This window comes from Lutjanus erythropterus, chromosome 13 (genome assembly GCF_056507025.1).
Source record: "Lutjanus erythropterus isolate fLutEry1 chromosome 13, fLutEry1.hap2, whole genome shotgun sequence".
Classification (NCBI taxonomy): Eukaryota; Metazoa; Chordata; class Actinopteri; order Lutjaniformes; family Lutjanidae; genus Lutjanus; species Lutjanus erythropterus.
In genome coordinates this window covers 31,623,242-31,639,948 of record NC_139329.1, presented here as the reverse complement: position 1 = coordinate 31,639,948, position 16,707 = coordinate 31,623,242, and the positions used below count along the sequence as shown (strand labels likewise).

The 16,707-nt window shown below is 40.8% G+C and overlaps 1 protein-coding gene across 3 annotated transcripts; it reads right to left on the bottom strand.

Annotated features, from left to right (window-relative positions):
* Positions 1–3,741: 3,741 nt before the first annotated feature.
* cnot4a (CCR4-NOT transcription complex, subunit 4a) lies at positions 3,742–16,190 on the bottom strand. 3 transcript variants are annotated; one of them, XM_084734399.1, is made up of 13 exons: positions 15,956–16,190; positions 12,769–12,991; positions 12,326–12,523; positions 11,978–12,064; positions 11,692–11,793; positions 11,318–11,443; positions 11,081–11,205; positions 10,273–10,479; positions 10,122–10,179; positions 9,758–10,013; positions 7,439–7,957; positions 6,965–7,198; positions 3,742–5,768 (listed from the first exon to the last, which is right to left on the bottom strand). In XM_084734399.1, the coding sequence occupies exons 2-13, from the start codon at positions 12,940–12,942 to the stop codon at positions 5,440–5,442; spliced, it is 2,415 nt and encodes an 804-aa protein (XP_084590525.1). In that variant the 5' UTR covers positions 12,943–12,991; positions 15,956–16,190; the 3' UTR covers positions 3,742–5,439. The 3 variants fall into 3 exon arrangements, with proteins under 3 accessions (XP_084590525.1, XP_084590526.1, XP_084590527.1); XM_084734400.1 differs by having other exon boundaries at positions 12,769–12,972; XM_084734401.1 differs by having other exon boundaries at positions 12,769–12,943.
* Positions 16,191–16,707: the final 517 nt, after the last annotated feature.

Genomic DNA, 16,707 nt, shown 5'->3' with positions numbered 1-16,707 from the left:
TTTCTGCAGTATTTAGTGTAACATCCGTGCAGAAGTCGCCGTTTGTACTCCTTTTGTGTTTCTATCAGTCTCAGGGTCTTGCTTCTATGTTCTTGCATAGAGTCTCATAATTCATCCATGCCTCTGAGAACAGACAGCTCGCTCTTACTGTAACGGCAGCCACTGCAGCGACTGTGCCCTCTCCACATGCCCTCATCGCCGCAGTCCTCAAGGAAAGCGAGATTTCAGCAGTTTAACAGCCTGAACCCCCGCAGAGGACGGCTCTGTGGGAAAGAAAGAGTGAAAAATCAGGGCTTTTTTTTTCTTCTGCTGGTCCTGAACACCTGAGTGCAGTTAAATGCTGTTTGCACACATTTATTTGCAAAGACTCAGCATATTTCAGACATTTAGGCATTTGCAGGCAGAGATTTGAAGTCAGAGTTGCCCCAGTGCTGGCGCTTTAACATTAAATAAGAATAATCTACTGCTATTTGACCAAGGTCTTTGAAATATATGACTAAAATGCGATTCATCTCCGTCAATTACCTCTAACCTCTTTTGCTTCATCATTCATCCTCACTCCCTGGTCCTTCTCTTCCCCTTATGATAATGAGCATGAATATGCAGTTTCAGCAGAGCAAGCAAATCAATAAACTAATCATTCGTTTTAGGCAACGCTGTCTGTCACAGAGCACTTAATAATTAACTTCGACATGCTTTTAGGCAAATTCTGTGCCAGTTTTTTTTTTTTTTTTCCCACTAAAGCCCCAAACACTGGAGCTGTTTTCTGTAGGTGTAGAAAACAAACAGATGCTATTCTTGAATATGTCAGGTATGCATCATCACGAAGATGCCTCCATTATGTTTCAGTGCGGTGTGTGCATGAGTGTGTGTGTGTGTGTGTGTGTGTGTGTGTTGGTTGAGGAACACTGTGTGCACAGCTCCCCCCCCCCCCCCCCCCCCCGTGTTGCTGCTGACTCATTGTCACAGCCCCTGAATCTGCTGCCTGCCTGCGTTATTCACACACTCACCTTCCTCTGCTGCTGCCTGCTCAGCACCTGGAGCCTGAAGGCAGCGGGCCGCGGGCAGCTTCGCTTCACCCACATGTCCAGTCACACCAGGACCTGAGCAGAAAATATTCACCACTAACACGTCAGTAGATCGACAGGACAGTGATCGTCAACTGTTCTGATAAATCACACAATCATTTCAGCCATTTAAACCTTCTGGAGTCTGTTGGTTGATTGGTGAACTTGTTTTATTTATATTAAATTTATATAACATGGAGGCTTTCACATATTTGCTCATTTATGCCTCTAATTTTTTTCTTTTTGTTTTTCATTTCCAGTTATTTAAAGGTATATATTTATATTATATCAATGAAAAAGGCTCTAAAATGTTGGGATTGTTGAGATAAAATCACTTAACATGTAAAGAGATTGTATTATACCTTTATTTCTTACATTTTTCAGCTGTATATGTGTTACTATATATCATTCATGACCTAGAACTGTTCTATAATATAATATTTAGAGCAATTATCAGTAAAGATTTGTATTTTCTGGGTGCCTGTGTTGTTTTTCCTTTATTTTGGGTTCTTGCAGCTTTATACTTTCTTAAACTTGTTAAAAGTCAGACTTATAGCTAAATTTCAATGTGAAAATTTGATTCTTTTATATATTTTATATTTGCTTTTATCTTTTGTTTTATATCATTGAATTCTGGTTAGCACTTACAAAATACTATATTATATTAACTTCTGGTTAACAATACATTAAGCCTAACCTTTTAGCATGTTTCATCAGTATACAATATAAATAGTTAATAAATGATTTATAATATACTATAATGTAGTCATGAACAGATACACAGTATAGTTGCTCTTTTGTGAGCACCAATAAGTGGAAGTTGGTATATGAACAGATGTTGCCTTGTATAACACCTGTCCAAATACAGTAAAACACAATATAGAAAAACAGCTGTAAAACTTGCCTGACTCACTTTTAGGTTTTCTCCAGAATCACAGTAATGCAGTGGTGGCTGTTTGAATATCCATCAGTACACTGCAAACAGGAACTGCTCATAACTCATTCAGCATGCTTTTAATGGAACCAGTTTGGCAAAATGCAAACAAATCTGGGCTGAAATGAGAATTATTTCCTCAAAGTTTTATGACTTTGCCAACCAATCAAGTTGCAGTTTACATCCATGTCAGTCCGGACAGTGAAGATTTAGAAGGAAATTATTGTATTTGGCAAAATAGAAGTTATCGCTACACACGTGTGATTAATTTCCAGTGAGAAACATGCTGTCTTCACTTATAGAGTATTTTTATTTCGTCATAAATAGCGTGTGAAGTGTTGCGTTATGGCCAAATACATGTTTTGTGAGGTCACAGTGACCTTTGACCTCCAAATTCTAATCAGTTCAGGTGAACGTTTGTGCCATTTGATGACATTCTCTCCTAGACGGACAGACGCCTCAAAAACATAATGCCTCCAGCCACGGCTGTCGCCAGCGCAGAGGCAAAAACAGATTTGTAACTCCAGGACTCAGAATCGTCACGTTGTTCAGTTCTCTTCAGTATCAAATTAATGCACTGATAGTAGTTTGTAAATCCGTGAGTAGACTGCGAACGGACACTGCTGACAGCTAATTCTGCACTTTTTAGGGTGCAAAGTTCCCAAACTTTTTAATGTCAGGAACTCCCATAATAAATTACACCATGGACTCGCAAATTAAGAGGACTTTATCTTAGAGATACCTAAGTATTTTTTTACTATAAGGTTTGTAAATCAGTAAATCATCCGTACTCAATCAATGATCAAACTATAATCACTATAAATAGCAATCAATCTTCCAACTTCCAAAAACTTAGTGATAAAAGTTAAGATCTTATATTTTTTCTCCAAAATCCTCTAAAAATCACTCAAGTTTGAAAAACTGAGCTAATGAACTAACTCCACTTCTAATTTACATCCCTTTGACTTTCAAACCTCCTGGACTAAATGATCATAGAATTATAGATAATGGAAAAAAAATTGCATCCCTAACCAGGACAAACCTTGAATAGACTTCCTAAACACCGGAAAGACCAAAAAATGTCATATCACTCATGTGCCTGTTGTCTGTTCCACACAAACTGTACTGACAGGGCAAAAAAGGGTCCCTGATTCTGATGTCTAACTGTAAAAATAGTGACTCTGCTGTATGAGTATCGACTGTGCTCCTCCCTGTGTCTGTCTTAAATCCTACAGGACCAAAAAAAAAGGTCTCTGCTGCAGGTATCTAATGCTGCATTGGCCAGGGAGAGTGCAGAGCTGCACACTGGAGGGCTGCAATATGAAGGCATGCTCTGCTCCCAGCAATGCAACTACACTGAAAGACACACTGAAACATGTGAAAACACCTCATTCTTATCATATCATTGAACTATAGTTGCATTTAATCGTTTCTAACAAATTCTTATACCCATTTAAATTATTATTTAGTGGGAAAAACATGCTGTGCCTTAAAATCTGTAGTCTCAGAGTGATTCTGTGTAACCTTGTGTGTGCTCGACTGAAGTTTGACTGCAGAGCTTCATCACTGACAGAAAGTGATCTGCCCCCTAGTGGAAGACATTGGAACGACAAACAGGAGTGAATTTACAGTGACCTTCCTGTGGAGCAGCTCTACACAGTGCGGTGGTGGTGAGTACTTTAAGGTTTAAATATTCATCAGTGCACATGTTTGAGAACACAAGAGCAGACAAACACCAGCTTCTTGAGTTTTCAGTTTTATTTAAGGTTCATTTTTCCAGACCTGCAGAGGACAGTTCACTTCCTTTAAGCGCCTCAATTTTGTTTTGTATTTTTTTTCTCGCAACATCACGTTAAAACCCATTGTATGACGACTCTGTGTTGGTTTCTCCTGGATGAGTTTGTTCATTTTTGTGAATACTGTTAAATAGGGAACAACAGGAGGGGAGGGGTTGGGGGGGAGGTATGGGTGAGGGGGGGGGGGGGGGTTAAGAGAGGGAGAAAGAGAGAAGAGAGCGAACACGGATCAGAATTAAGACTTCAAAAAGAAAAAAGGCGGTGGTCGGAGAGGATCGATCTCAAATCCTAAAAAAGGCTGAGAGCTCCTTGAATCACTACTACAGTACTTGGTTTTGTCTTGCAGCACGTTCCCTTTGTGACACACTCACATACAGTTGCCGAAGTCACATACAATATTGCATATTTTTTTCAGCAATCGTTGTCGCTAGACTCCCCCTTTCCAATCACTCGAGCTCCTTTCTCTCATCTGTCCGTTTTAAGGCCTCGTTTAAGCCCTCCTGGGTGGAACAAAGGGACCTGTTAACCCTATTTGCTACCCTCATTAGTAGTTTTCCTCATCCACCCTAGTTATCATTGTCCTATCTACTTGGTGGTGGCTTGTCCATGTTAGGGCTAGCTACTGTAGGTACCACACAGTGGCACTGTGAGTAAGAGTCTAACCCTAGTGCTCAGGATGTGTGCCACGATCTCCCAAAGCCCTGGCTCCCCGCAGTTAGGCAGTGCTCTATCCTCTGATACAGAGGTTCAGCAGAATTTTCCCTCCAGCAGCAGGACGGGGCCAGTGGGAGTCCTCCACTAAAGGGAATATGGGGCCAAGAGGCCTCTCAAGCAGGCCATCTGTGTCCCTACCTAACAGGGAGCCCATGCATAGCCTGTGCCCTCAACTCCCCTCATGTGTCATCTGCATTCACTCTCTACTAACCAAATCTCAGCTTCTTTTTTTAACTTTTTTTTAAAAACCACTCTCAAAAAAGAAAAGCTAACCCTCTTTTCTCTCTCTCTCTCTCTCTGTGTCATCTCGCCTGATTCGCATCGTCGCTGTCAGAGTTAACCGTTTCACAGTCTCCTGTTAGAGTGGGGAGGATGAGGGTCTTTGGGGCAAAGCTTCAAGAGCGGATTCACAGCTTGCTTCATTCCTCGAAAACTTATCATTGACTTCAACTTTCAAAAACACAAATGTTCATGCTTAATCATTAGTTACTTTTTTTTAAAAAAAGACCTCACTTCAGCTAATTTGTTTCTTCGCCAAGTTTGTGGAGTTAACTCTTGTGTCACCACTGGGCGCTGGATGCTATACTTTGATGTTTCTTGTGCTCTCCGATTACAGCGAGCTACACGATGAATCCCCACGTCACGCCCAGAACTAGATGTAAGGAGTGGTGATGGTAGCAGACAAAGGGTAATGATGATAACTCGTGTACCACAAACAAAAACAAAAACAAATCGGCCTTCAGAATAGACAAAAAGGAAGGAGGAAGAGAAAAAGAAGAAAGCATGTTTGTTACTTTGTTAATAATTTTTCATACTCTGCAGATTGGTGTGTATTGCGTTGGAGGGGGGGAGGGGGGAGCGGGGGTACAGGATGAGTGGGTATAAAGTGGTAGTGGGGGAATGGATGGGTGTCTGCTGTAGTCTGTGTTCAGTGGCGGTCCACAGCGGCACTCTGTAGCAGCTCTGTGGCGGGCTGTCCCGGGGGTCTGAAGGCGGTCTGGAAGCCGGGGGGAGGGGAGTGGAACTGGCTGGCGGGGTTGGCTGTGGGAGGGGGCAGGTAGGGAGCCCAGCCGCCGGCGGCTCTGTGGTGGAGGGGGAGGTGGGCGTCGAGGAGGCCGGTGTGGAGGGGCTGGGGAGTGGGCACCGCTGAGCCGGCTGGGCCGTCCATCTCTGTGAGCGCCTGCAGGGACTTGAGCCAGTGTGGTGGGTTGTCGTCCTGGAGACAGTCTAAACTGTTGCCTGCCGAGGCCGGGATGCCTGAGGGGGGCAGAGAGAGGGTGGTAGAGAGAGGGGTCACAGAACAGATGAGTGATGACAATACATACAGGTCAGAAACAAACAAGACAGTAAATGCAGTAAACAGGGCTCCTACACATATTCCACTTGAAAAGTCCAGAACTTTCCAGACATATTGGTAGATTTTCCAGAACACTCAACAGAGGAACTAAACTAGCTGGTCATACCTGTACTCAACAGGCATTATCTTCCCTTATATTCAATAAATAATATTACTGTTCCTCTAAATTAAAGCATAAAAATACTGTTAATCAATGTTTAACTTGATAACATTCAAGTATCTGAAAATAGAGCTGACAGAAAATGAATCAAAACCAATTTTTCAGGCAAAAAATGCCAGAACATTCACTGGTTCCAGCTTTTCAAATGTGAAGATTTGCTGCTTCTTTGTTCTATATTATTTTACATTTAAAATCTTAATCTTCTTGTCTTTTAGTCTCTGGCTTTGGGAAAATTTGATGGACATTTTTAATATTTTCCAGACATTTTACAAACAAAGCCAGAAACCTGTTCATTGAGAAAACAATTCGCAGATTGATCAATAATGAAAATATTTAGTTGCAGCCTTCTGACTTTTCAATCATACTGAACACTGACTGTTGTTTCCATTGCATTATTTGCAGAAACTGGTAAATTATATACTGTAACAGGGAGAAGGGTATCAAAAATTATGATTATTCCAAAGGCTTCTGTATTGTTTTTTTGGTGCAGAACTGCTAAAACACCTTTTCTATCAGCTTCCTAATGCCCTCATAAATGAATAACTCAGCAGTTCTCATGTAAATGAAGAAGCAACTGACAATTATTTTTAATAGAATTCTTCTGCCAAACTCTTTGGATTTATCATTCTGTAAAAGTCAATACATGTGTCAGCAATCAATGTGACTGAAGTGTCATATCTGAATTTGAGTTTGTCTGATTAAGTTCAAAACACAAAATTAAACTTTGTAGCTAAATGAATAAGTTGATTAATCAACTGATAAACTACTACAACTGTTTTTCTTTGTCTTGCATTTTAGTTTACTGAATGTCCAACCAAGGACTGGGCCTTGTAGTGTTAAATTGTTCAGGGTATCTGCAGGTTTCAACAGGTTAACTTTAAGAATCTTAAAACGTTAATTAACGTTAATTTCTTAATCACATCAGTGACTTTGTACCTGTGATGATAGCAGGGTCCATCCAACTGGCTGTGCCGTCCCAGCTCAGGCTGTGTGAAATGCCCGCTGGCCCTGCCGGCCCACCGATGTGGTTAACACTGTTGGAGGAGGAGGAGGATGAGGAGGAAGAGGAGTTTGGGAGGCCCCCGAAGTTGATATTGATGTTGGGCAGGAGAGCTCTGAGGCCGTCCTGCCACTCTTTCACATTTAAGCCGTCTATAGAGCCACTGTTTTCTGCAGGAGAGGAGAGGAAAACAGACGTGTCAGTTCTTCAGGTGTTTTTATCACAGACTAGTGGTCAACTGCAGAACTACATCTACCAGAGTTTCCTCTCTAAGGTCAATAAACTCTAATCAAAACAAGTATCACGATGCCATGTGGCAGTGTACATGTGTTGTGAGCTTAAATAACACCATTATGTAACACATCTGTCTGAACACAGGAAGGTGCCACAGTGACCCAGGTGTCTGGTACCTGAGATGGGGATCCCTCCCAGCCCTGTGTTGTGCTGAGGGGGCAGATTCAGGTCCAGGAAATTACTGTGTGAGGCAGCACTGGCTGAGTGGTTCAAGTGTGTGAGGTTATTTCGTGTGGGGACGCCCATCCAGGGGTGTCTGGCGGCTGGCTGCTGCTGCTGCTGCTGCTGACTGGCCTGGCTGTTCTGACTGCCGGGGAAACTGAAGGAGCTGTAGATGGCTCTGTGGTGGAGCTGCGGGAGGCGTGGCAAGCCGCTGGGGAAGTGGTGAGAGGAGCTGGGGTTCGGGTTGGGGGGCAGCAGGCTGGGACCGTGGCCGCTGCTGCTCCCCTGGCCGAAGGGCCCCGGGGACGAGGGGCTCTGATCCTGCACCGACAGCTCCTTCTCGATCAGGTCGGCCAAGGCCTTGCGGGTGACGTCGAACGGATCGAAGCCCAGATCGTCGTCCTGCTGTTTGCTGGACGAGCCGAAGCCGAAGGCCGCCTGCCAGTCTGTGGAGGAAGACACTGGTATTGTGTCTGTGAGGAGAGAAGAGAGATGAGTTACTGGACCGGTCCTCCATGTGAGCAATTCTTGAACTAGCCATAAGATTTCTTTAACTAATTCATCAGTTGACTGGCTGGTGACAAAGGGCCTTTGCAGACAGAGCCTCCAGACTTTGGAACAAGAGAAAAGGAGAAAAGACAGGCTGTGACGGCTCTTTAATCCAGGGTTTGCATTGCTTTTCAAGAACATTAAAGCAATTTCCAAGGTACCTAAACCAAAAATCTTCAGACTCTCCAAGCCTCTATCATCAAACCATAATTGTTACTATACATGTCTTTACAAAGTCCTTTACATATACAACAATCAATCTATACTGTCACTTTGTTTATTTACCCAGCCGTTCATATTATCTTTGATTATATGTTCTGATCATGATTATTTAATGCTTGGTAATTTTCAGAGTAAGGAATCAACAGAGGACTTGTCAAGCTACGAATGACAAATATGATGACGAGATCGTTTCATTTCAAATATGAAAACATTGTTTACATGAGTGACTGTGTAGATGAATCATGTTGAAAAGCAAACATTTTTCAAGGGGTATATTCAAATTCAAACATATTTCTAACCTTGAAAACATAACAGTTGTAATTAAGGATTTTAAAAACTTTCCTTCTCAGCATTATTCAATATGGACATACCAAATGCTCTTATGCTGGTTTTATCTTTTCGTTCTAGTGATTTTAAATCTCCTTTTAATTTGGATTTCATCCTTCTGTTTGATTATCTTAATATTGATCTTTGTATCTGCTTAGCTTTTATTGTTTATTTGTTTTTTACTTCATACCTTTAACAAAAGACAAATAAAGTTGATCATATTGATTTAAATGAACACTCAGACCGTCTCTTGGATATAACCGTTTGAGACGAAAGCCATCATGCAGAGGGATCTTTTAAAACCAAAAGCTTGCTAACACTTGATTTGTCAACACTAAAGGGGCAACAGAAATGTGTCATTCTGTAATGACTAATGACTTATAGCTTATTTCCCATAAGAAAAGACTGAGTGACTAAATGTGGACAAGGTCTCTAACATTTGAATTAGTTTTACTGTCCAGGATGATTTAAAATGCCATCAACTGCAGAAGATGCCTAAATTAATGACACCACCACTAATATAGTCAATAATATGGTGAACAATGCTAATGGCCAAAACATTAAACAGACAGCTGCAGGACAAACCATAGTTTAGACAAACAGCACAATCAATCAGACACTTAAAGGAACAGTGTGTAGAATTTAGTGGCATCTAGTGGTGAGTTTATAGATTGCAACCAGGTCGTGTATAAACCTGAAGTCTGACATGGAGACCTCTGTGGAAGAGGACCTGCATCCTCTGTAGATGTAAACAACTTATTCAAAATTACTGAAAACACAATGATTCTTAGTTTCAGTACACTTATGAAAGTTAATTCTTACGAATATTATATTCAATTTTTGCCATAACAAACCCCAGAAATTTTACACACTTGACCTTTGGTTTTCTCCTTTTACTTTGGATTTCACTCTTCTGTGTCTGTTTATCTCATAGTTATAATTAGGATTTTAAGCATTTAGCTAGTTTTATTATCCAGGGCAATTTATAATGCCTGCAACAACAAAAATTATAAATTAATGAGACCATCACAATTAAAGTAAATATTATGGTGTACAAAGATAATGGCCACTGAATCATCAAAACAAATAGTTGACATTAAGAAGCATCAGGTCAATCCATTGTTTGAAAATTAAGCAAAAAGCACAAAAATGTTTTAATAAAATCTTCGTTGTACCTGATGTGAAGAGGCTCTGTGGTTCGGGGGTCATGGGCCAGTCAGAACTGCCGCGGGGTGAGCTGGGGAAGGGGGGCAGGCCAGCAGGGAGAGGGTTAGGATGTCTGAAGTTACTGTTGTCTGAAAAGAGCGACTGGGACTCAGCTGCCGCGCCCTCGAAAGGCGAACGGGCTGTGAGGTCTGACACGCTGATGGGCACCACCAGGCTGGGCTTGGTTAAACCCGGGGGAGGAGAAGGGGAGTCACTGGTGGGTATCTGCACGCAGAAAGAGAAGAGAGACTCTTGTGAGGTCATCCTTCTCAGACCTGATTCACCTTTGTTTATAAGAAACTGAAACAAAACAGAGGGTTGAGCTGTTTTTACCTGTTGCAAAGTCTCGCCATTCACCATTCCGATTGATTCTGGAGGTTTGTCACTGGGACTGAAGACAGACAAGTGACACATTTAGAGACATGAACAAGAAATGCTTAACAAATAAATAAACTATGTTTTACTGAGGAGCAGTAAACATTACCTGTTACTGTCACAGTTAGAAGAGAAGGGGGACAGCGCAGTACGCTGACCAGGACCCAGCTCTGTTTCTAGCCCGTCTGAAGCAATTACTTCTTGGTCTAGATAGTCTAGCAACGGAGGAGATTTGCGGTCCTCTGAAAGCCCGTTGGCCAGTTTGTTATGTCCTGACAGCGTCGGCCACCCATCTTTACCATTGCTACTGTTGGTTCTGTTACAAAGCAGGAGAAAAATCAAGATTAGCACAGCTTCCTAAAAGTGAAGCAAAAACATCTTGCTCGCCCTCTGGTGACCGGCTGCAGTATAGGTCATAAATTCCCCCAGACCCTTCCATGTTAACAGACAGGACATGGGCCAAACTAAAAACAAAAACAAAATACACATCATATATTTTCCCAAAGATGCTTTCTGTCGTTTTTGGTAGTTCTTGTTATTCTGATGCATGTTCAAGTGTTCATTTTTCTGACCAGTTTGGTTTTGATTAGTAATTTGATGCAATAATAAGTGGGTTTCATGTCATCATTGACAGCTGAGCTCTGCTCTTGAGTGAGTTGACCGGTTGTGTGGGCAGGACCTCAATACTGCGGCTCCAAACCTGACCACTACTGCGCAGACTCTGGTTCCAAATGACATCACCGGCACAAGATGCCAGCGCACATGTCCAGGATATTTTGGCTTCATTTTTGTTCAGTGGGAGGAAGTGGAGGCGCGTTGTCCATCTTTATTTACAGTCAATGCTTAGCACAATAATCAATTGGGACTGTGGAAGTCATAAGAGGGAGAACATAGAGGAGAAAGAATAAAAAACTCACCTCTGTGTGGAGTTGGATTTACTCTTTGACTTCTCTGTTCCACATGCTGGAGGTTGTAGAAAGCTAGGGTTAATTTTATAGAGGTCTTGGAGGAGTTTCTGCTCATACTCTTGATGTTTCCCCGCCTAAAAACAAATGAAAAATAATAATTTTGTTAATACATGAAGCATAAATCAACATACACAGTAACAAACTTAAGTTCAGTTGACATTTCAGGAAAAGAAACAACTATTTTACCTGCATCTCCTCTTTAGTAAAGCTAGCCGCTTCATCTCCCAGCTCATGTAGATACATACAATCAGGTTTGGGACACTGCATACTTTTAAGGAAGTAACTGCAGTACTTTGTTGTGCCTAAAGAAGCCTGTAACAGAGAGACAGAAAGATAAGCTCTGACAAATGATTCAAAGACATCTGTAAAGAAAAATTCAGAGGACCCTTCATTTTTAGGACATTAATTCCAGTATTCTACATCATAAGATTTTTAATATAAAGATGTTTATGTTTTGCAGGCAGGAAGAGAACACAAAATATAGATCATATGGCTTTTATGCAAATAAAACTTGTAATTATGAAATATAAGTACACATGATGTGCTAATTAACTTCTCACCTTGAGTGTTCTGCCATCAACAACCACATTGTTCACGCACTGTATTGCTCTTAGAGCATCTTCAGAGCGGATGTAAGTGACATAAGCGCTGGCACTAGGCCCCTTTAAAAAAAAAACAGAAAATTAAAGTCAACATACAAGTCAAACAGATCCACTGCAGCTGTTCAATTCTGTTTACAGTGTCTCTCTACAGCACTGACAAATAGTCCCTCTACTAGAAAAAATAACACTGATTAAGTTCTGTTAATGTTCTAAAATATCCTGTCAGTTTGCTCAAACCTCTCACCTGTGAACCAGCGTACGATGTGCTATTGTTGATGACCACTTTATGGATTTTTCCAAACCTCCCAAAATACTCTGGTCGTTTTAGGACCTGTGGGCACAATGCAAAAAATATATTCGACTTATTACAAAGTTTTGGGTCCAGGGTTCATTAATAAACCTTTAAATGTGCATTAAAATCATTCTCTATCAATTTATTTATGATTTTCACTGTGTCTGTGCCTGTTAGAAAAGTCCAAGACAAAGGTAGCAGCTAATACCTTCAGTTCATCACAGCCTTATTCAAATTAAGCTAAAATACCAACAGTTCCAACACTCCAGTGTCACAGGTAGCTTAAGTCACTGTACTCACCTCCGGGTCGGCGAGTCGCTGCGAGAGCCCCACCACAAACACCAGGTTTCTCTGGACCACTCTGACACTGGCCAGATGCTTGCGGTTTTCTGTCACCTTCTGCTTCTTCTCGTTCTGTTTCTGCTTCTTCTCGTTCTTTATCCTTTGGATCTCCTCCTGTGACAGTGGCTTGTACACAGCTGGATCCTCTGGATACGGCTACACAAAAACACCAACAATTTAGTTTGATTACTGAAAAATACTCTTCTGGTTGAAATAATTTGGTTAGTGTTTAGTTAACAGGCATTACTGCACCAAAACTGGTGAGGTTGTAAATTGTAAATCATATTTTGACAAACAAGCTACTTTAAACCAAAGGTTTCAACATCATAATCTCCGTTTTCCCAAACACAGCCTCTCTGTTCAGATTGCGATAGGTTTCCCTGTTATGTTCATCTGCTCACCTTTCTGCAGGCGGGGCAGAGGCCGTTCTCGTCTGTGCGGATGCGGTGCCAACAGAAGCGGCAGATCTGATAGCCGCAGGTGCAGGGGAAGAAGTTGACGTCATCAATCTCCAGCGGCTCCATGCACAGAGGGCACTCCATGGGGTCGTCCTTCATTTCAGGGCTGTGGGACATCCTATGGCGCAGCGAGGGTGAGTGTTGAAGCTGGTCACAGAGCACAGGGCTAAGAAAACATACAGAGGCTAAGAATGAGAGCCCCATCATGACATGATTGGAAATCATATGAACTGAACACACTCTTATACTAACTGAACCTGTTGCCAAAGTTCGATTGTATAACCTTTGAAAGTTACTTAGTTGCCACGAAGGTCATAATATCAGACTGAGCACACACCAAAATGTATGTATATACATATTTTTCATGCAGAGTTTGACCTGTTCAGCAAAGGAAATACTACATTCAGATGACAGTTTATGAAGTCTAATACAATATAATCTTACTTCAATGATGGATATACTGTTCCATTTATATGATACCTCTTTTGATACCACAGCAAAGAGAAAGTCCTATGCACACAAACTAGGATTTTTTTCCTGTTTATTTTTTAACTAACAACCTGCATGCATATTTATTTATAAGTTAGGTACTTTCAATATTATGAAATGTTAGTATCAGTTTTAAACACTCAATATTGGAAAAGTACCGATACTTCTGACAGCCTTAGTTGGTTCAACTTAATGGTCCCTTTCAGTGCTGCTGAACTGCGTCATCTTGTTTGCAGAGATGTTTCATATGTTCAGATGTTGTCTATGTCATTGTGGGTACAATAATAAGGGAAATGACTCTCAGTACATTTCAGACCTGAAATAATCAGTGGATTGACAGAACTGAATCAGCAGCTATTTTGATGATCAATTCATCGCAAGTGTCAAAAATTCTCTGGTGAATATTTGGTTTTCATATTTGTCTGTGATAGTAAATTGAATATATTTGAGTTATTGACTGTTGGCAGGGTAGGAAATAGAGGTAGCACTAGCCACATGTTGGTAAAATATGAAATTGACTGGTAAATTTTAGACACAAAATGATTTACTATTGAGTGGCTGGTGAGTTTGAATCTGTATCTGTCAGTGGCTGGTGGATGTTCACATTTTAAAAAGCTAATTTCACACCCTGACTGTTGGTTGAGCAGACTAAGCATTTTAAAGCATTCACCTAGGGCTCTGGCAAACTGTGATGGGTCACAAATTATTGCCATCATAAAGGTGAATCAACACCTCTCAGACAGTTTCAACAAAAATTGAACATTATGACATCCACAAAGGCTTGACTTATTGCAGGACTTTGTATTAAAAAGCTTGAGTTTTAAGTGACTGCCTAATAAAAGGACACATTAACAGTATGTCTTAGACAGAATAGGAAATTAGCACCAGCCAAATGATGGTAAAATATGTAAGTGGCTGGTAGATTTCAGTCACAAAATAATGACTTACTAAGTCGTTCGTGAATTTGAACATGTACCTGTCAGCGGCTGGTGGATGTTCATATTTTAAAATGTTAAAAGGGATAGTTCACCCAAAAATGAAAAGTCAGTCATTGTTTACTCACTGCCATGCCAGCTTAAGGTTGGGATTAATTTTTTAGTTCACAAAACACTGCTGGAGTTTCGTAGAAAAACTGCATTGAAGAATCTCCCAAACAGTGGAAGTAAATGCTGACCAGTTTTCATGAGTAAAAAACCAACTGAGGAAAAAAGAACAAAACATACACAAAAACAAAACATAAAATGCCTCCATACTGCTCGCCTGGTGAAAAGACTTCCTTAACACCATATTTTTAGCCTAAATCTTCACTGTAGATCATTAGATTGGAGCCAAGTTCATGTGTGCATGCACACCGTATGAACTTGGTATGTGAGGCGTGACTGTGTGCGCATGCAAGTAAGCAGCACATCAGGGCTTTAGGAGACTTGGATTACACCAGACATGCAGTATGTAGGGCTTTTGTGTTTTTTTCTGGTTGTTTTTCCCCACTTGAAAAGTGGTCATTATTCATTTAAACTGACTGAGAGATTCTGCAAAACTGTTTTCCTGAGAACCTCCAGCAGTGTTTTGTCAACTACGAAATTAAATCCTACCTTCAACTGACATGAGGGTGAGTAGATACTGACAGAATTTTCATTTTTAGGCGAACTATCCCTTTAATTTCCCACCCTAGTTTTTATAGAAAACAAGCCAGACACATCAATCATCCTGTTAAAATGATAATGCGGATGTGATATCTTTCAGGGTTGACATTACTAGACACAACGTCATGATGGACGTGAAGGGGAAACGCAACAAACTGCGTTTATTTACAAGTGAAACATCTGTTAGCAGTATAACGCCAGCCTGGTTTGTACGTGACAACACTGCTGCCAGCAGTCTAACTCAATGACAAACCCAGATTGATAAAACCTTACAGTGTAGAGCTGAATTACACGACAACAGAGAAACGCCAACATGTCAAGTAGTTGCTAATAAATCACCATGTACAGGAGTATCACGGTGTTGCTGCCTCACTTACAGATATCAGCTGATTGGTAAAATCGTGTATGAAGCCAGAATATCTTGCTAGTTAGCCTGGCTGGTAACTTTAGCTGCTCTGTCTTCTGGATCGTACATTATGACAGATGTTATTTGACTAACGTTAGGCTAAGCTAACATTAGCCGCGAATTGGTAAAAGAAGCCGGTCTGACTAATAGCAAGTAACCAGAACTGAATCACAACACTAAAACACACAAAGATGATTATTAACCTGATATTGACGTGAAATGTTTGAAAGAAAACGTTCACCATAATGTTACGCTTTCCCCCACATCTTCACTGACAGCTTGCCTTATTGCTAACCGCTAGCATCGGCGTAGCTAGCATGCTACATTATCATCAAAATGTACGGGATTTTGGAGCCAAGCTTACGACGCGGCCTACACAAGCTAACGGTGAACTGGGAGCAAGTTTTTGGCAGTATAAACAACTGACATTGCTCTCACGACATCAAGATTACCTAGACAGTGATCTAATAAGCTTGTAAACACTCTAATGTCAGTCTGTAGAGTCGTAACAGACACAGGTGTCATTTTTATTGAGGGAGAATGGAAGCTGGCTAGCCCAGTTAGCAACTTGGCTAACGTTAGCGTTACTTACCCTGTCCGTATTTAGCTTAGGATTCCACTCCAAAGAAGTCACACCAAATTGGGCGGGGACTGCGAGCCAATATATCTGAAATGTCAAAATTTCTATAAACGGTCAGTTAGGACAACCGTAACTGTGTTGTTCTGTTGTAATTAAAAGGCTACAAAGATGTTTTGCCCCTTTCTTTTCTTGGTATTGTATAGACAATTTACGCTCTAACCACCATCTTAGCTAGCATTAAAGTAGGGAGGAGGGAATGGGGCAAGTGTTCAGTACCACTGAGTCTGCGCACACGGACAGATGCTTTGTGGGAAATGTAGTTTTCAATTTTAGGCTAGGTTTAGGACACATAAACATGTAGAGTGTGGCAATGCAGAATAAAATACTAAACTATACTGTACTTAAGTACATTTTTAAGTACAGTACTTGTACTTTACTGTTTTCTTTTACATCACTTTGCAGTCCAACTCCACTGCATTTCAGAGAGAAATATTGTACTTTTTTTCTCCTGTATATTTATTAAGAGCTTTAGTTATTACTTACAAATCTTATCTTTCAAGTTAAACTACACAGCAGCATTTGAAGTAATATAATGCTATCTACATAATAATTTACCTAAAATAACTCCCCAAAACACTTATGTTCATTTTTTCATATAAAAATTTTAATGCAGTGAATTTACTTGTAACTGAGTATTTTACACTGGGATCTGAGTATACAGATTAAAACAATGATTTTCAAAGTGGGGACTGAGGTCCCCTTTG